We start from the raw sequence: 21,094 nt of genomic DNA on the forward strand, positions 1-21,094 counted from the left end.
ACTTACAAGAAGGACTGCCCTTTGCAAAACTGTTGCCCTTAATACACAAATAAGCAGAAAAAGCATTAAGAAACTTCATCAAAGCCTTTTCATCCATTCACCTACTTTAATCATACCAGTGTATTCCTACAGTGACTCACTTTACTCAGCACTTGCATTACTATATTCACTTCAAAAATGCAAAATTAATAAATCTAAAGATGAAAACTTCTTCCACTTCATATATCAGTATTCTTCTGGGTGACCTATCTATTAATGTATCTATCAAACTACAAGTCATCATTCACTACTGTGAAGAACAGCCTCCTCCAGAACCTCCTCTACACAAAATCTTAGTACATGTCTACAGATTCTTCCAGTGGTATACACATATTCCTTTGCCATGTCTTTCCATGTTACCCTTCATCTTTACAGCTTAGCTATACTATTGTAATCTAATCTGTTCCAACATGATTCAACTGTATCTATAAACCTCTCATCTACTCCACCACATTCAGTCAAATGAAAGGGTAATCTGGGATCTTTACTCTTTCCCAGATCTTTGATCAAATATTTTTGTCCTCTAGTTAACTGGTGTCAAATGCTGCCCTAGAATGACAGTACATGTGTTCTTAGAATAACATTATCTTTAACCCCTGAAAGTGCTAAAGATTTTTCAGGTGTAAATTATATCTTGATGTCCATGGCCTTAATGACCCCAGCATTCAACAGGCATAAAACCTAACTAACCAACCCATCTCTTGAGCTCTTTTGAGCTCTATAAGAGAAAATGATCATGATTTCACAATATACTTCCCAAATATAATCTCCTAAATATTCATTTCACATTCACCCCCAAAAGATGTTCACATACATTCTTATTCATCAATAAATCCTATCACATCACATCTCTACGATTTCCTTTTATCTCATTCCAAACACTACCCTTACTACACATTCATCCCTTAGGAAACATCTCTAAAATCCTTGCATTCTATAGGTATTTTCTATTAACAAAGACCCATTTTTCATCAAACAAAAGAATGTGCACTGAAATACTCCTTTTAATAAAGCTTGCACAACTTATTTCAAAGTCAAAATTAAATGTCTCTCTTAAGATGAGTTCTGAAACTAACCTTTTGTACGAGCTATTTCCAGCAGGTTTACTACATTGTCATGTCTGAGTAACTTCAAGATTCTAATCTCTCGTAGCGCTGTGATGGGGAACTGAAAATAATTTAATAAAAATTACAACAAAAATTGAAGTAACCTGAGATCTTCATTTCTTTTTATATCTCTTTGCCTTTCCAGTTTTAGTGAAGTATATTAGGAACAAATGAAAAAAATGCCTCTTTCATACATTCAAACTCTAGCAGACATGTATAACAAATTGAAACCAGCACTTACTATCAACTGCAGAGCCCCACATACTGCTCCTTAGCTTACCATCATTACTTCAAAGGCACTAGTTCAGGCCATTCACAGCAAACATTCCTTACTCCTCATCAATCCCATTCCTTCTATCCAATGCAAGCCTTTTTATCTTTTTAAATCAGCTAAAATGGTATGGCCAACTGAAAGTCCTAATCAAAACCATCTAATTAATGATATATCTACCTCTATATCTATCTATATCTCTGATGCCTGTTCCATTCTGGAACTCCCTCAAAGGGGTGGCCACATCAATAGAGTCTCTATAACTAGCGAACTATATTATTATAATCCTTATAATTATTATTATCATTATTATTAACATTATTATTATTTATTTATTTTGCTTTGTCGCTGTCTCCCGCGTTTGCGAGGTAGCACAAGGAAACAGACGAAAGAAATGGCCCAACCCACCCCCATACACCATGTATATACATACACGTCCACACACGCAAATATACATACCTATACATCTCAATGTACACATATATATACACACACAGACACATACATATCTACCCATGCACACAATTCACACTGTCTGCCTTTATTCATTCCCATCGCCACCTCGCCACACATGGAATACCATCACCCTCCCCCTCATGTGTGCGAGGTAGCACTAGGAAAAGACAACAAAGGCCCCATTCGTTCACACTCAGTCTCTAGCTCTCATGCAATAATGCCCGAAACCACAGCTCCCTTTCCACATCCAGGACCCACACAACTTTCCATGATTTACCCCAGATGCTTCACATGCCCTGATTCAATCCACTGACAGCACGTCAACCATGGTATACCACATCGATCCAATTCACTCTATTCCTTGCCCTCCTTTCACCCTCCTGCATGTTCAGGCCCCAATCACACAAAATCTTTTTCACTCCATCTTTCCACCTCCAATTTGGTCTCCCACTTCTCCTCGTTCCCTCCACCTCCGACACATATATCCTCTTGGTCAATCTTTCCTCACTCATCCTCTCCATGTGCACAAACCATTTCAAAACACCCTCTTCTGCTCTCTCAACCACGCTCTTTTTATTTCCACACATCTCTCTTACCCTTACATTACTTACTCGATTAAACCACCTCACACCACATATTGTCCTCAAACATCTCATTTCCAGCACATCCACCCTCCTCCGCACAACTCGATCCATAGCCCACGCCTCGCAACCATACAACATTGTTGGAACTACTATTCCTTCAAACATACCCATTTTTGCTTTCCGAGATAATGTTCTCGACTTCCACACATTCTTCAAGGCTCCCAGGATTTTCGCCCCCTCCCCCACCCTATGATTCACTTCCGCTTCCATGGTTCCATCCGCTGGCAGATCCACCTGGTTTAAAAAGCGAGATATACATAAGTATATGTATGTAAGTAGGAGAGATGGCCAGAGAGCGTTATTGGATTACGTGTTAATTGACAGGCGCGCGAAAGAGAGACTTTTGGATGTTAATGTGCTGAGAGGTGCAACTGGAGGGATGTCTAATCATGATCTTGTGGAGGCTAAGGTGAAGATTTGTATGGGTTTTCAGAAAAAAAGAGTGAATGTTGGGGTGAAGAGGGTGGTGAGAGTAAGTGAGCTTGGTAAGGGGACTTGTGTGAGGAGAGTACCAGGAGAGACTGAGTACAGAATGGAAAAAGGTGAGAACAATGGAAGTAAGGGGAGTGGGGGAGGAATGGGATGTATTTAGGGAAGCAGTGATGGATTGCGCAAAAGATGCTTGTGGCATGAGAAGGGTGGGAGGTGGGTTGATTAGAAAGGGTAGTGAGTGGTGGGATGAAGAAGTAAGAGTATTAGTGAAAGAGAAGAGAGAAAGGCATTTGGACGATATTTGCAGGAAAAAAAATGCAATTGAGTGGGAGATGTATAAAAGAAAGAGACAGGAGGTCAAGAGAAAGGTGCAAGAGGTGAAAAAGACGGCAAATGAGAGTTGGGGTGAGAGAGTATCATTAAATTTTAGGGAGAATAAAAAGATGTTCTGGAAGGAGGTAAATAAAGTGTGTAAGACAAGGGAGCAAATGGGAACTTCAGTGAAGGGCGCAAATGGGGAGGTGATAACAAGTAGTGGTGATGCGAGAAGGAGATGGAGTGAGTATTTTGAAGGTTTGTTGAATGTGTTTGATGATACAGTGGCAGATATAGGGTGTTTTGGTCGAGGTGGTGTGCAAAGTGAGAGGGTTTGGGAAAATGATTTGGTAAACAGAGAAGAGGTAGTAAAAGCTTTGCGGAAGATGAAAGCCGGCAAGGCAGCAGGTTTGGATGGTATTGCAGTGGAATTTATTAAAAATGGGGGTGACTGTATTGTTGACTGGTTGGTAAGGTTATCATATGAGAAATACCTAGAAAAGCAAATGGATTTGTATGTAGCATTTATGGATCTGGAGAGGGCATATGATAAGAGTTGATAGAGATGCTCTGTGGAAGGTATTAAGAATATATGGTGTGGGAGGAAAGTTGTTAGAAGCAGTGAAAAGTTTTTATCGAGGATGTAAGGCATTGGATGGGGTTGTTAGGGAGGTGAATGCAAGAGTTTTGGAAAGGGGGCAAGTATGAAGTCTGTTTGGGATGAGAGAGCTTGGGAAGTGAGTCAGTTGTTGTTCGCTGATGATACAGCGCTGGTGGCTGATTCATGTGAGAAACTGCAGAAGCTGGTGACTGAATTTGGTAAAGTGTGTGAAAGAAGAAAGTTAAGAGTAAATGTGAATAAGAGCAAGGTTATTAGGTACAGTAGGGTTGAGGGTCAAGTCAATTCGGAGGTAAGTTTGAATGGAGAAAAACTGGAGGAAGTGAAGTGTTTTAGATATCTGAGAGTGGATCTGGCAGCGGATGGAACCATGGAAGCGGAAGTGGATCATAGGGTGGGGGAGGGGCGAAAATCCTGGGAGCCTTGAAGAATGTGTGGAAGTCGAGAACATTATCTCGGAAAGCAAAAATGGGCATGTTTGAAGGAATAGTGGTTCCAACAATGTTGTATGGTTGCGAGGCGTGGGCTATGGATAGAGTTGTGCGCAGGAGGATGGATGTGCTGGAAATGAGATGTTTGAGGACAATGTGTGGTGTGAGGTGGTTTGATCGAGTAAGTAACGTAAGGGTAAGAGAGATGTGTGGAAATAAAAAGAGCGTGGTTGAGAGAGCAGAAGAGGGTGTTTTGAAATGGTTTGGGCACATGGAGAGAATGAGTGAGGAAAGATTGACCAAGAGGATATATGTGTCGGAGGTGGAGGGAACGAGAAGTGGGAGACCAAATTGGAGGTGGAAAGATGGAGTGAAAAAGATTTTGTGTGATCGGGGCCTGAACATGCAGGAGGGTGAAAGGAGGGCAAGGAATAGAGTGAATTGGATCGATGTGGTATACCGGGGTTGACGTGGTGTCAGTGGATTGAATCAGGGCATGTGAAGCGTCTGGGGTAAACCATGGAAAGCTGTGTAGGTATGTATATTTGCGTGTGTGGACGTATGTATATACATGTGTATGGGGGTTGGTTGGGCCATTTTTTTCGTCTGTTTCCTTGCGCTACCTCGCAAACACGGGAGACAGCGACAAAGAAAAAAAAAAAAAATGACTCATGGTGAGGTGCCTGAGGATTGGCAGAATGCGTGCATAGTGCCATTGTACAAAGGCAAAGGGGATAAGAGTGAGTGCTCAAATTACAGAGGTATAAGTTTGTTGAGTATTCCTGGTAAATTATATGGGAGGGTATTGATTGAGAGGGTGAAGGCATGTACAGAGCATCAGATTGGGGAAGAGCAGTGTGGTTTCAGAAGTGGTAGAGGATGTGTGGATCAGGTGTTTGCTTTGAAGAATGTATGTGAGAAATACTTAGAAAAGCAAATGGATTTGTATGTAGCATTTATGGATCTGGAGAAGGCATATGATAGAGTTGATAGAGATGCTCTGTGGAAGGTATTAAGAATATATGGTGTGGGAGGCAAGTTGTTAGAAGCAGTGAAAAGTTTTTATCGAGGATGTAAGGCATGTGTACGTGTAGGAAGAGAGGAAAGTGATTGGTTCTCAGTGAATGTAGGTTTGCGGCAGGGGTGTGTGATGTCTCCATGGTTGTTTAATTTGTTTATGGATGGGGTTGTTAGGGAGGTGAATGCAAGAGTTTTGGAAAGAGGGGCAAGTATGAAGTCTGTTGTGGATGAGAGAGCTTGGGAAGTGAGTCAGTTGTTGTTCGCTGATGATACAGCGCTGGTGGCTGATTCATGTGAGAAACTGCAGAAGCTGGTGACTGAGTTTGGTAAAGTGTGTGAAAGAAGAAAGTTAAGAGTAAATGTGAATAAGAGCAAGGTTATTAGGTAAAGTAGGGTTGAGGGTCAAGTCAATTGGGAGGTAAGTTTGAATGGAGAAAAACTGGAGGAAGTAAAGTGTTTTAGGTATCTGGGAGTGGATCTGGCAGCGGATGGAACCATTATTATTATTATCATTATTATTATTATTATTATTCCAACAATGTTGTATGGTTGCGAGGCGTGGGCTATGGATAGAGTTGTGCGCAGGAGGATGGATGTGCTGGAAATGAGATGTTTGAGGACAATGTGTGGTGTGAGGTGGTTTGATCGAGTGAGTAACGTAAGGGTAAGAGAGATGTGTGGAAATAAAAAGAGCGTGGTTGAGAGAGCAGAAGAGGGTGTTTTGAAGTGGTTTGGGCACATGGAGAGAATGAGTGAGGAAAGATTGACCAAGAGGATATATGTGTCGGAGGTGGAGGGAACGAGGAGAAGAGGGAGATCAAATTGGAGGTGGAAAGATGGAGTGAAAAAGATTTTGTGTGATCGGGGCCTGAACATGCAGGAGGGTGAAAGGAGGGCAAGGAATAGAGTGAATTGGAGCGATGTGGTATACCGGGGTTGACGTGCTGTCAGTGGATTGAATCAAGGCATGTGAAGCGTCTGGGGTAAACCATGGAAAGCTGTGTAGGTATGTATATTTGCGTGTGCGGACGTATGTATATACATGTGTATGGGGGGGGTTGGGCCATTTCTTTCGTCTGTTTCCTTGCGCTACCTCGCAAACGCGGGAGACAGCGACAAAGTATAATAAAATATAAATAAATAATTATTATTATTATTATTGTTATTATTATTATTATTATTATTATGATTATTATTATAATTTTTTTTTTGATTTTCCAAAAGAAGGAACAGAGAAGAGGGCTAGGTGAGGATATTCCCTCGGGGGCCCAGTCCTCTGTTCTTAACGCTACCTTGCTATCGCGGGAAATGGCGAATAGTATAAAAAAAGAAAAGAAAAATTATTATTATTATTATCATCATGAAGAGCTTGTAGATTTATGTGCTGAAAAAGGACTGATGATTGGGAATACCTGGTTTAAAAAGCGAGATATACATAAGTATACTTATGTAAGTAGGAGAGATGGCCAGAGAGCGTTATTGGATTACGTGTTAATTGACAGGCGTGCGAAAGAGAGACTTTTGGATGTTAATGTGCTGAGAGGTGCAACTGGAGGGATGTCTGATCATTATCTTGTGGAGGCTAAGGTGAAGATCTGTATGGGTTTTCAGAAAAGAAGAGTGAATGTTGGGGTGAAGAGGGTGGTGAGAGTAAGTGAGCTTGAGAAGGAGACCTGTGTGAGGAAGTACCAGGAGAGACTGAGTACAGAATGGAAAAAGGTGAGAACAATGGAAGCAAGGGGAGTGGGGGAGGAATGGGATGTATTTAGGGAATCAGTGATGGATTGCACAAAAGATGCTTGTGGCATGAGAAGAGTGGGAGGTGGGTTGATTAGAAAGGGTAGTGAGTGGTGGGATGAAGAAGTAAGAGTATTAGTGAAAGAGAAGAGAGAGGCATTTGGACGATTTTTGCTGGGAAAAAATGCAATTGAGTGGGAGATGTATAAAAGAAAGAGACAGGAGGTCAAGAGAAAGGTGCAAGAGGTGAAAAAAAGGGCAAATGAGAGTTGGGGTGAGAGAGTATCATTAAATTTTAGAGAGAATAAAAAGATGTTCTGGAAGGAGGTAAATAAAGTGCGTAAGACAAGGGAGCAAATGGGAACTTCAGTGAAGGGCGCAAATAGGGAGGTGATAACAAGTAGTGGTGATGTGAGAAGGAGATGGAGTGAGTATTTTGAAGGTTTGTTGAATGTGTTTGATGATAGAGTGGCAGATATAGGGTGTTTTGGTCGAGGTGGTGTGCAAAGTGAGAGGGTTAGGGAAAATGATTTGGTAAACAGAGAAGAGGTAGTGAAAGCTTTGCGGAAGATGAAAGTCGGCAAGGCAGCAGGTTTGGATGGTATTGCAGTGGAATTTATTAAAAAAGGGGGTGACTGTATTGTTGACTGGTTGGTAAGGTTATTTAATGTATGTATGACTCATGGTGAGGTGCCTGAGGATTGGCGGAATGCGTGCATAGTGCCATTGTACAAAGGCAAAGGGGATAAGAGTGAATGCTCAAATTACAGAGGTATAAGTTTGTTGAGTATTCCTGGTAAATTATATGGGAGGGTATTGATTGAGAGGGTGAAGGCATGTACAGAGCATCAGATTGGGGAAGAACAGTGTGGTTTCAGAAGTGGTAGAGGATGTGTGGATCAGGTGTTTGCTTTGAAGAATGTATGTGAGAAATACTTAGAAAAGCAAATGGATTTGTATGTAGCATTTGTGGATCTGGAGAAGGCATATGATAGAGTTGATAGAGATGCTCTGTGGAAGGTATTAAGAATATATGGTGTGGGAGGCAAGTTGTTAGAAGCAGTGAAAAGTTTTTATCGAGGATGTAAGGCATGTGTACATGTAGGAAGAGAGGAAAGTGATTGGTTCTCAGTGAATGTAGGTTTGCGGCAGGGGTGTGTGATGTCTCCATGGTTGTTTAATTTGTTTATGGATGTGGTTGTTAGGGAGGTGAATGCAAGAGCTTTGGAAAGAGGGGCAAGTATGAAGTCTGTTGTGGATGAGAGAGCTTGGGAAGTGAGTCAGTTGTTGTTCGCTGATGATACAGCGCTGGTGGCTGATTCATGTGAGAAACTGCAGAAGCTGGTGACTGAGTTTGGTAAAGTGTGTGGAAGAAGAAAGTTAAGAGTAAATGTGAATAAGAGCAAGGTTATTAAGTACAGTAGGGTTGAGGGTCAAGTCAATTGGGAGGTGAGTTTGAATGGAGAAAAACTGGAGGAAGTGAAGTGTTTTAGATATCTGGGAGTGGATCTGGCAGCGGATGGAACCATGGAAGCGGAAGTGGATCATAGGGTGGGGGAGGGGGCGAAAATTCTGGGGGCCTTGAAGAATGTGTGGAAGTCGAGAACATTATCTCGGAAAGCAAAAATGGGTATGTTTGAAGGAATAGTGGTTCCAACAATGTTGTATGGTTGCGAGGCGTGGGCTATGGATAGAGTTGTGCGCAGGAGGATGGATGTGCTGGAAATGAGATGTTTGAGGACAATGTGTGGTGTGAGGTGGTTTGATCGAGTAAGTAACGTAAGGGTAAGAGAGATGTGTGGAAATAAAAAGAGCGTGGTTGAGAGAGCAGAAGAGGGTGTTTTGAAATGGTTTGGGCACATGGAGAGAATGAGTGAGGAAAGATTGACCAAGAGGATATATGTGTCGGAGGTGGAGGGAACGAGAAGTGGGAGACCAAATTGGAGGTGGAAAGATGGAGTGAAAAAGATTTTGTGTGATCGGGGCCTGAACATGCAGGAGGGTGAAAGGAGGGCAAGGAATAGAGTGAATTGGATCGATGTGGTATACCGGGGTTGACGTGGTGTCAGTGGATTGAATCAGGGCATGTGAAGCGTCTGGGGTAAACCATGGAAAGCTGTGTAGGTATGTATATTTGCGTGTGTGGACGTATGTATATACATGTGTATGGGGGTTGGTTGGGCCATTTTTTTCGTCTGTTTCCTTGCGCTACCTCGCAAACACGGGAGACAGCGACAAAGAAAAAAAAAAAAAATGACTCATGGTGAGGTGCCTGAGGATTGGCAGAATGCGTGCATAGTGCCATTGTACAAAGGCAAAGGGGATAAGAGTGAGTGCTCAAATTACAGAGGTATAAGTTTGTTGAGTATTCCTGGTAAATTATATGGGAGGGTATTGATTGAGAGGGTGAAGGCATGTACAGAGCATCAGATTGGGGAAGAGCAGTGTGGTTTCAGAAGTGGTAGAGGATGTGTGGATCAGGTGTTTGCTTTGAAGAATGTATGTGAGAAATACTTAGAAAAGCAAATGGATTTGTATGTAGCATTTATGGATCTGGAGAAGGCATATGATAGAGTTGATAGAGATGCTCTGTGGAAGGTATTAAGAATATATGGTGTGGGAGGCAAGTTGTTAGAAGCAGTGAAAAGTTTTTATCGAGGATGTAAGGCATGTGTACGTGTAGGAAGAGAGGAAAGTGATTGGTTCTCAGTGAATGTAGGTTTGCGGCAGGGGTGTGTGATGTCTCCATGGTTGTTTAATTTGTTTATGGATGTGGTTGTTAGGGAGGTGAATGCAAGAGCTTTGGAAAGAGGGGCAAGTATGAAGTCTGTTGTGGATGAGAGAGCTTGGGAAGTGAGTCAGTTGTTGTTCGCTGATGATACAGCGCTGGTGGCTGATTCATGTGAGAAACTGCAGAAGCTGGTGACTGAGTTTGGTAAAGTGTGTGAAAGAAGAAAGTTAAGAGTAAATGTGAATAAGAGCAAGGTTATTAGGTAAAGTAGGGTTGAGGGTCAAGTCAATTGGGAGGTAAGTTTGAATGGAGAAAAACTGGAGGAAGTAAAGTGTTTTAGGTATCTGGGAGTGGATCTGGCAGCGGATGGAACCATTATTATTATTATCATTATTATTATTATTATTATTCCAACAATGTTGTATGGTTGCGAGGCGTGGGCTATGGATAGAGTTGTGCGCAGGAGGATGGATGTGCTGGAAATGAGATGTTTGAGGACAATGTGTGGTGTGAGGTGGTTTGATCGAGTGAGTAACGTAAGGGTAAGAGAGATGTGTGGAAATAAAAAGAGCGTGGTTGAGAGAGCAGAAGAGGGTGTTTTGAAGTGGTTTGGGCACATGGAGAGAATGAGTGAGGAAAGATTGACCAAGAGGATATATGTGTCGGAGGTGGAGGGAACGAGGAGAAGAGGGAGATCAAATTGGAGGTGGAAAGATGGAGTGAAAAAGATTTTGTGTGATCGGGGCCTGAACATGCAGGAGGGTGAAAGGAGGGCAAGGAATAGAGTGAATTGGAGCGATGTGGTATACCGGGGTTGACGTGCTGTCAGTGGATTGAATCAAGGCATGTGAAGCGTCTGGGGTAAACCATGGAAAGCTGTGTAGGTATGTATATTTGCGTGTGCGGACGTATGTATATACATGTGTATGGGGGGGGTTGGGCCATTTCTTTCGTCTGTTTCCTTGCGCTACCTCGCAAACGCGGGAGACAGCGACAAAGTATAATAAAATATAAATAAATAATTATTATTATTATTATTGTTATTATTATTATTATTATTATTATGATTATTATTATAATTTTTTTTTTGATTTTCCAAAAGAAGGAACAGAGAAGAGGGCTAGGTGAGGATATTCCCTCGGGGGCCCAGTCCTCTGTTCTTAACGCTACCTTGCTATCGCGGGAAATGGCGAATAGTATAAAAAAAGAAAAGAAAAATTATTATTATTATTATCATCATGAAGAGCTTGTAGATTTATGTGCTGAAAAAGGACTGATGATTGGGAATACCTGGTTTAAAAAGCGAGATATACATAAGTATACTTATGTAAGTAGGAGAGATGGCCAGAGAGCGTTATTGGATTACGTGTTAATTGACAGGCGTGCGAAAGAGAGACTTTTGGATGTTAATGTGCTGAGAGGTGCAACTGGAGGGATGTCTGATCATTATCTTGTGGAGGCTAAGGTGAAGATCTGTATGGGTTTTCAGAAAAGAAGAGTGAATGTTGGGGTGAAGAGGGTGGTGAGAGTAAGTGAGCTTGAGAAGGAGACCTGTGTGAGGAAGTACCAGGAGAGACTGAGTACAGAATGGAAAAAGGTGAGAACAATGGAAGCAAGGGGAGTGGGGGAGGAATGGGATGTATTTAGGGAATCAGTGATGGATTGCACAAAAGATGCTTGTGGCATGAGAAGAGTGGGAGGTGGGTTGATTAGAAAGGGTAGTGAGTGGTGGGATGAAGAAGTAAGAGTATTAGTGAAAGAGAAGAGAGAGGCATTTGGACGATTTTTGCTGGGAAAAAATGCAATTGAGTGGGAGATGTATAAAAGAAAGAGACAGGAGGTCAAGAGAAAGGTGCAAGAGGTGAAAAAAAGGGCAAATGAGAGTTGGGGTGAGAGAGTATCATTAAATTTTAGAGAGAATAAAAAGATGTTCTGGAAGGAGGTAAATAAAGTGCGTAAGACAAGGGAGCAAATGGGAACTTCAGTGAAGGGCGCAAATGGGGAGGTGATAACAAGTAGTGGTGATGTGAGAAGGAGATGGAGTGAGTATTTTGAAGGTTTGTTGAATGTGTTTGATGATAGAGTGGCAGATATAGGGTGTTTTGGTCGAGGTGGTGTGCAAAGTGAGAGGGTTAGGGAAAATGATTTGGTAAACAGAGAAGAGGTAGTGAAAGCTTTGCGGAAGATGAAAGTCGGCAAGGCAGCAGGTTTGGATGGTATTGCAGTGGAATTTATTAAAAAAGGGGGTGACTGTATTGTTGACTGGTTGGTAAGGTTATTTAATGTATGTATGACTCATGGTGAGGTGCCTGAGGATTGGCGGAATGCGTGCATAGTGCCATTGTACAAAGGCAAAGGGGATAAGAGTGAATGCTCAAATTACAGAGGTATAAGTTTGTTGAGTATTCCTGGTAAATTATATGGGAGGGTATTGATTGAGAGGGTGAAGGCATGTACAGAGCATCAGATTGGGGAAGAGCAGTGTGGTTTCAGAAGTGGTAGAGGATGTGTGGATCAGGTGTTTGCTTTGAAGAATGTATGTGAGAAATACTTAGAAAAGCAAATGGATTTGTATGTAGCATTTGTGGATCTGGAGAAGGCATATGATAGAGTTGATAGAGATGCTCTGTGGAAGGTATTAAGAATATATGGTGTGGGAGGCAAGTTGTTAGAAGCAGTGAAAAGTTTTTATCGAGGATGTAAGGCATGTGTACATGTAGGAAGAGAGGAAAGTGATTGGTTCTCAGTGAATGTAGGTTTGCGGCAGGGGTGTGTGATGTCTCCATGGTTGTTTAATTTGTTTATGGATGGGGTTGTTAGGGAGGTAAATGCAAGAGTTTTGGAAAGAGGGGCAAGTATGAAGTCTGTTGGGGATGAGAGAGCTTGGGAAGTGAGTCAGTTGTTGTTCGCTGATGATACAGCGCTGGTGGCTGATTCATGTGAGAAACTGCAGAAGCTGGTGACTGAGTTTGGTAAAGTGTGTGGAAGAAGAAAGTTAAGAGTAAATGTGAATAAGAGCAAGGTTATTAAGTACAGTAGGGTTGAGGGTCAAGTCAATTGGGAGGTGAGTTTGAATGGAGAAAAACTGGAGGAAGTGAAGTGTTTTAGATATCTGGGAGTGGATCTGGCAGCGGATGGAACCATGGAAGCGGAAGTGGATCATAGGGTGGGGGAGGGGGCGAAAATTCTGGGGGCCTTGAAGAATGTGTGGAAGTCGAGAACATTATCTCGGAAAGCAAAAATGGGTATGTTTGAAGGAATAGTGGTTCCAACAATGTTGTATGGTTGCGAGGCGTGGGCTATGGATAGAGTTGTGCGCAGGAGGATGGATGTGCTGGAAATGAGATGTTTGAGGACAATGTGTGGTGTGAGGTGGTTTGATCGAGTGAGTAACGTAAGGGTAAGAGAGATGTGTGGAAATAAAAAGAGCGTGGTTGAGAGAGCAGAAGAGGGTGTTTTGAAGTGGTTTGGGCACATGGAGAGGATGAGTGAGGAAAGATTGACCAAGAGGATATATGTGTCGGAGGTGGAGGGAACAAGGAGAAGAGGGAGACCAAATTGAAGGTGGAAAGATGGAGTGAAAAAGATTTTGTGTGATCGGGGCCTGAACATGCAGGAGGGTGAAAGGAGGGCAAGGAATAGAGTGAATTGGAGCGATGTGGTATACCGGGGTTGACGTGCTGTCAGTGGATTGAATCAAGGCATGTGAAGCGTCTGGGGTAAGCCATGGAAAGCTGTGTAGGTATGTATATTTGCGCGTGTGGACGTATGTATATACATGTGTATGGGGGGGGTTGGGCCATTTCTTTCGTCTGTTTCCTTGCGCTACCTCGCAAATGCGGGAGACAGCGACAAAGTATAATAATAAATAAAAATATATATATATATATATATACACATGTACATATCCATACTTGCTGCCTTCATCCATTCCTGTCATCACCAGGCCACATATGAAATAGCACACCCCTCCCCCAGTGCTCACATGAGATAGTGCTAGGAAAAGACAACAACAGCCAAATTCATTCACATTCAGTCTTTAGCTGTCATGTGCAGTGCACTGAAACCACAGCTCCCTTTCCACATCCAGGCCCCACAAAACTTTCTATGGTTTACCCCAGACAGCACACTGACCCCGGTATACCACATCATTCCAAATTACTCTATTCCTTGCACACCTTTCACCCTCCTATATGTTCAGACCCCGATCACTCAAAATCTTTTTCACTCCATTCTTCCACCTCCAATTTGGTCTCCTGCTTCTCCTTGTTCCCTCCACTTCTGATACATATATCCTCTTCGTCAATCTTTCCTCACTCATTCTCTCCATACGTCCAAACCATTTCAACAAACCCTCTTCTGCTCTCTCAACCATGCTCTTTCTATTACCACACATCTCTCTTACCCTTTCATCACTTACTCAGTCAAATCACCTCACACTACACACCGTCCTCAAACATTTCACTTCCAACACATCCACCCTCCTCCACACAACTCTATCTATAGCCCATGCCTTGCAACCATTTAACATTGTTGGCACTACTATTCCTTTAAACATACATATTTTGGCTTTCCAAGATAATTCTCTCCTTACATACATTCTTCATTGCTCCCAGAACCTTCACCCACTCCCCAACCCTGGGACTCGCTTCCACTTCCATGTGTCCATCAGCTGCTACATCCACTCCCAGATATCTAAAACACTTCACTTCCTCTAGTTTTTCTCCATTCAAACTTACATCCCAATTAGCTTGTCGCTCAACCCTACTGAGCCTAACAACCTTACTCTTATTCACTTTTACTCTCAACTTTCTCCTTTCACACAGTTTTCCAAACTCAGTCAACAACCTCTGCAGTTTCTCATGCAAATCAGCCACCAGAGCTGTATCATCAGCAAACAATTGACCCACTTCCCAAGCCCTCTCAGCCACAAGAGACTGCATACTCACCTCTCTCTCCAAAACTCTTGCATTTACCTCTCTAACCACTCCATCCAAAATCAAATAAAACAACCATGGGGTCACATCAAACACCATTTCCTGCATAAGCGAGGAAGCATTAAGGACAAACGACTGACCCTTAGAGGGAATACCCTCACTTGGACCCCTTCTCTGTTTCTTCTTTTGGAAAATTAAAAATGGGAGGGAAGAATATCCAGCTCCTGCTCCCTCTACTTTTAATCACCTTCTATGACACACAGGGAATACATGGGAAGTAAAAACAGTAGTGATGAAGTGAAAAGGAGATGGAGTATTTTGTAGGGTTGTTGAATGAGTCTGATGATGGAGTGGCAGGAGTGGGGTGTTTTGGTCTGGGTGGTATGCAAAGTAGGAGAGTTAGGGAGAGTGGTTTGGTGGAGAGAGAAGGGGTGGTGGGGGCTTTGCAGAGGATAAATCCAGAAAGGCAGTGGAAATGGATGGTACTGCAGTTGAATGTGTTTAGAAGGGAAGTGAAGTGCTTGAGGATTGGCAGAATGCATGTATAGTGCCATTGGGGGAGGTATGCAGTCTATTGGGGATGACAAGGGCTGGGAAGCGAGTCAACTGTTGTTCATTGATGATACAGCACTGGTGGCTGATTCACATAAGAAACAGCAGAAGTTGGTGACTGAGTTTGGAAAAAAGTGTGAAAGGAGAAAGTTGAGAGTAAATGTGAATAAGAGCATGGTTACTGGGTTCAGCAGGGTTGAGGGACAAGTTGGTTGCAATGTAAGTTTGAATGGAGAGGGGTTGGAGGAAGTGAAGTGTTTTTGATAACTGGGAGTGGACTTGGCAGCAAATGGAACAATGGAACTGAGTCGTAGGGTGGAGGAGGGGGCGGAGGATCTGGGAGCAGTGAGGAATGTGTGGAGAGAGAGTACGTTATCTTAGAGAGTAAAAATGGGTATGTTTGAAGGATTAGAAGTTCCAACAATATCATATGGTTGCAAGGCATTGGCTAAAATAGATGGGATTGTGCGACGAAGGATGGATGTGTTGGAGGTAGGGTGTTTGAGGACAATGCGTGGTGTGAGGTGGTTTGATTGAATAGGTAATGAAAGAGTGGGAGAGATATGTGGTGGCAAGAACAGTGAGGTTAAGAGAGCTGAGGGTGTGTTTGGGTGGTTCAGACATGTGGAGAAAATGGGTGAGAAGGGGTTGCTAAAGGGGATATGTGTGTCAGAGGTGGAGGGAGCAAGGAGAAGTGGGAAACCAAATTGGAGGTGAAAGGATATAGTGAGGAAGATTTTGAGCAATCAGAGCCTGAACATGCAGGAGGGTGAAAGATGTACACAGAATAGAGTGAATTGGAACGGTGTGGTACACTGAGGTCGACGTGCTCTCAATGCACTGAATCAAGGAATGTGAAGCATCCAGGGTAACCCAAGGTCTGTGAGGCCTGGATGTGGTGGATAGGAAGCTGTGGTTTCAGTGTATTACACAAGACAACTAGAAATGAGTTTGAGCAGATGTGAGCTTTTTTTGTTTTGTTTCCTGATGCTACCTCACTGACACAGAGGGTGGTGATGCTGTTTCTTGTGAGGAAGGGTGGCACGGGGAATGGATGAAGGTGACCAAGTATGAACATGTTTATATGGGGATAGGGGAGAAAGAATATTTCCCACACATTCCTCACGTGTCGTAGAAGGCGACTAAAGGGGACAGGAGTGGGGGGCTAGAAACCCTGCCCTTCTTGTATTTTAACTTTCTAAAAGGAGAAACAGAAAAAGGAGTCACGCGGGGGGAGTTCTCATCCTCCTCGAAGGCTCAGATTGGGGTGTTTAAATGTGTGTGGATGTAACCAAGATGAGAAAAAAGGAGAGATAGGCAGTATGAGGACAGGAACCTGGATGTTTTGGCTGTGAGTGAAACGAAGTTCAAGGGCAAAGGGGAAGAGTGGTTTGGGAATGTCTTGGGAGTAAAGTCAGGGGTTAGTGAGAGGACAAGAGCAAGGGAAGGAGTAGCACTACTGAAACAGGAGTGGTGGGAGTATGTGATAGAGTGTAAGAAAGTAAACTCTAGATTGATATGGGTAAAACTGAAAGTGGATGAAGAGAGATGGGTGATTATTGGTGCATATGCACCTGGGCATGAGAAGAAAGATCATGAGAGGCAAGTGTTTTGGAAGCAGCTGAGTGAGTGTGTTAGTAGTTTTGATGCACGAGACCGGGTTATAGTGATGGGTGATTTGAATGCAAAGGTGAGTAATGGGGCAGTTGAGGGAATAAATGGTGTACATGGGGTGTTCACTGTTGTAAATGGAAATGGTGAAGAGCTTGTAGATTTATGTGCTGAAGGACTGGTGATTGGGAATACCTGGTTTAAAAAGAGAGATATAAAAAAGTATACGTATGTAAGTGGGAAAGATGGCCAGAGAGCGTTATTGGATTACACGTTAATTGATAGGCGTGAGAAAGAGAAACTTTTGGATGTTAATGTGCTGAGAGGTGCAACTGGAGGGATGTCTGATCATTATCTTGTGGAGGCGAAGGTGAAGATTTGTATGGGTTTTCAGAAAAGAAGAAAGAATGTTGGGGTGAGGAGAGTGGTGAGAGTAAGTGAGCTTGGAAAGGAGACTTGTGTGAGGAAGTACCATGAGAGACTGAGTACAGAATGGAAAAAGATGAGAACAAAGGATGTAAAGGGAGTAGGGGAGGAATGGGATGTATTTAGGGAAGCAGTGATGGCTTGCGCAAAAGATGCTTGTGGCATGAGAAGCATGGGAGGTGGGTTGATTAGAAAGGGTAGTGAGTGGTGGGATGAAGAAGTAAGATTATTAGTGAAAGAGAAGAGAAAGGCATTTGAATGATTTTTGCAGGGAAATAATACAAATGAAAGGAAGATGTATAAAAGAAAGAGACAGGAGGTCAAGAGAAAGGTGCAAGAGGTGAAAAAGAGGGCAAATGAGAGTTGGGGTGAGAGGGAGAATAAAAAGATGTTTTGGAAGGAGGTAAATAAAGTGCGTAAGACAACGGAACAAATGGGAACATCAGTAAAGGGGGCTAATGGGGAGGTGATAACAAGTAGTGGTGATGTGAGAAGGAGATGGAGTGAGTATTTTGAAGGTTTGTTGAATGTGTATGATGATAGAGTGGCAGATATAGGGTGTTTGGTCGAGGTGTTGTGCAAAGTGAGAGGGGTTAGGGAGAATAATTTGGTAAACAGAGAAGAGGTAGTAAAAGCTTTGCGAAAGATGAAAGCCGGAAAGGCAGCGGGTCTGGATGGTATTGCAGTAGAATTTATTAAGAAAGGGGGTGACTGTATTGTTGACTGGTTGGTAAGGTTATTTAATGTATGTATGACTCATGGTGAGGTGCCTGAGGACTGGCGGTACGCTTGCATAGTGCCATTGTACAAAGGCAAAGGGGATAACAGTGAGTGCTCAAATTACAGAGGTATAAGTTTATTGAGTATTCCTGGGAAATCACATGGAAGGGTATTGATTGAGAGGATAAAGGCATGTACAGAGCATCAGATTGGGGAAGAGCAGTGTGGTATCAAAAGTGGTAGAGGATGTGTGGAACAGGTGTTTGCTTTGAAGAATGTATGTGAGAAATACTTAGAAAAGCAAATGGATTTGTATGTAGCATTTATGGATCTGGAGAAGGCATATGATAGAGTTGATAGAGATGCTCTGTGGAAGGTATCAAGAATATATGGTGTGGGAGGCAAGTTGTTAGAAGCAGTGAAAAGTTTTTATCAAGGATGTAAGGCATGTGTATGAGTAGGAAGAAAGGAAAGTGATTGGTTCTCAGTGACCGTTGGTTTGCGACAGGGGTGTGTGATGTCTCCATGGTTGTTTAATTTGTTTATGGATGGGGTTGTTAGGGAGGTGAATGCAAGAGTTTTGGAAAGAGAGGCAAGTATGAAGTCTGTTGTGGATGAGAGAGCTTAGGAAGTGAGTCAGTTGTTGTTTGCTGATGATACAGCACTAGTGGCTGATTCATGTGAGAAAGTGCAGAAGCTGGTGACTGAGTTTGGTAAAGCGTGTGAAGGAAGAAAGCTGAGAGTAAATATGAATAAAAGCAAGGTTATTAGGTACAGTAGGGTTGAGAGACAAATCATTTGGGAGGTAAGTTTGAATGGAGAAAAACTGGAGGAAGTTAAGTGTTTTAGATATTTGGGAGTGGATTTGGCAGTGGATGGAACCATGGAAGAAGAAGTGAATCATAGGGTGGGGGAGGGGGCGAAAGTTCTGGGAGTGTTGAAAAATGTGTGGGAGGCGAGAATGTTATCTTGGAAAGCAAATATGGGTATGTTTGAAGGAATAGTGGTTCCAACAATGTTATATGGTTGCGAGGCGTGGGCTATAGATAGAGTTATGCGGAGGTGGGTGGATGTGCTGGAAATGAGATGCTTGAGGAAAATATGTGGTGTGAGGTGGTTTGATCGAGTAAGTAATGAAAGGGTAAAAGAGATGTGTGGTAATAAAAAGAGTGGTTGAGAGAGCAGAAGAGGGTGTTTTGAAATGGTTTGGTCACCTGGAGAGAATGAGTAAGGAAATATTGACAAAGAGGATTTATGTGTCAGAGGTGGAGGGAATGAGAAGAAGTGGGAGACCAAATTGGAGGTGGAAAGATGGAGCGAAAAAGATTTTGAGTGATCGGGGCCTGAACATGCAGGAGGGTGAAAGGCATGCAAGGAATAGAGTGAATTGGAACGATGTGGTATACCAGGGTCGACGTGCTGTCATTGGACTGAACCAGGGCATGTAAAGCGTCTGGGGTAAACTATGGAAAGTTTTGCGGGGCCTGGATGTGGAAAGGGAGCTGTGGTTTTGGTTCATTATACATGACAGCTAGAGAGTGATTGTGAATGAGCGTGGCCTTTGTTGTCTTTTCCTAGCGCTACCTCGCGCACATACGGGAGGAGGGGGGTTGTCATTTCATGTGCGGGAGGGTGGCGATGGGGATGAATAAGGGCAGAGAGTGTGAATTATGTACATATGTATATATGTATATGTCTGTGTGTGTGTGTGTATATGTATCTATACGTTGAGATGTATAGGTATGTATATGTGCGTGTATGGTCATGTATGTATATACATGTGTATGTTGGTGGGTTGGGCCATTCTTTCGTCTGTTTCCTTGCGCTACCTCGCTAATGCGGGAGACAGTGACAAAGTATAATAATAATAATAATAATAATAATAATAATAATAATAATAATAATAATAATATTTATTCTATTTATTTTGCTTTGTCGCTGTCTCCCGCGTTTGCGAGGTAACGCAAGGAAACAGACAAAAGAAATGGCCCAACCCACCCTCATACACAATGTATATACATACATGTCCACACACGCAAATATACATACCTATACATCTCAATGTACACATATATATACACACACAGACACATACATATATACCCATGCACACAATTCACACTGTCTTCCTTTATTCATTCCCATCGCCACCTCGCCACACATGGAATACCATCACCCTCCCCCCTCATGTGTGCGAGGTAGCACTAGGAAAAGACAACAAAGGCCCCATTCGTTCACACTCAATCTCTAGCTGTCATGCAATAATGCCCGAAACCACAGCTCCCTTTCCACATCCAGGCCCCACACAACTTTCCATGGTTTACCCTAGACGCTTCACATGCCCTGATTCAATCCACTGACAGCACGTCAACCCTGGTATACCACATCGATCCAATTCACTCTATTCCTTGCTATCCTTTCACCCTCCTGCATGTTCAGGACCCGATCACACAAAATCTTTTTCACTCCATCTTTCCACCTCCAATTTGGTCTCCCACTTCTCCTCGTTCCCTCCACCTCCAACACATATATCCTCTTGGTCAATCTTTCCTCACTCATTCTCTCCATGTGACCAAACCATTTCAGAACACCTTCTTCTGCTCTCTCAACCACGCTCTTTTTATTTCCATACATCTCTCTTACCCTTACATTACTTACTCGATCAAACCACCTCACACCACACATTGTCCTCAAACATCTCATTTCCAGCACATCCACCCTCCGGCGCACAACTCTATCCATAGCCCACGCCTCGAAACCATGAAACATTGTTGGAACCACTATTCCTTCAAACATACCCATTTTTGCTTTCCGAGATAATGTTCTCGACTTCCACACATTCTTCAAGGCTCCCAGGATTTTCGCCCCTCCCCCACCCTATGATTCACTTTCGCTTCCATGGTTCCATCCGCTGCCAGATCCACTCCCAGATATCTAAAACACTTCACTTCCTCCAGCTTTTCTCCATTCAAACTTACCTCCCAATTGACTTGACCCTCAACCCTACTGTACCTAATAACCTTGCTCTTATTCACATTTACTCTTAA

General features: G+C 42.8%; 1 protein-coding gene across 2 annotated transcripts in view; it reads right to left on the minus strand.

The window, feature by feature from the left end:
- LOC139755458 (cyclin-dependent kinase 9-like) overlaps nt 1–21,094 on the minus strand; it is a 259,415-nt gene that overhangs the window by 176,653 nt on the left and 61,668 nt on the right. For both annotated transcript variants that reach the window (XM_071673778.1, XM_071673777.1), the window contains exon 3: nt 1,116–1,206. In XM_071673778.1, the coding sequence (XP_071529879.1) occupies nt 1,116–1,206 (91 nt within the window). The remainder of the gene's footprint in view (nt 1–1,115; nt 1,207–21,094) is intronic.

The sequence above is a fragment of the Panulirus ornatus genome, chromosome 19 (genome assembly GCF_036320965.1).
Source record: "Panulirus ornatus isolate Po-2019 chromosome 19, ASM3632096v1, whole genome shotgun sequence".
NCBI lineage: Eukaryota > Metazoa > Arthropoda > Malacostraca > Decapoda > Palinuridae > Panulirus > Panulirus ornatus.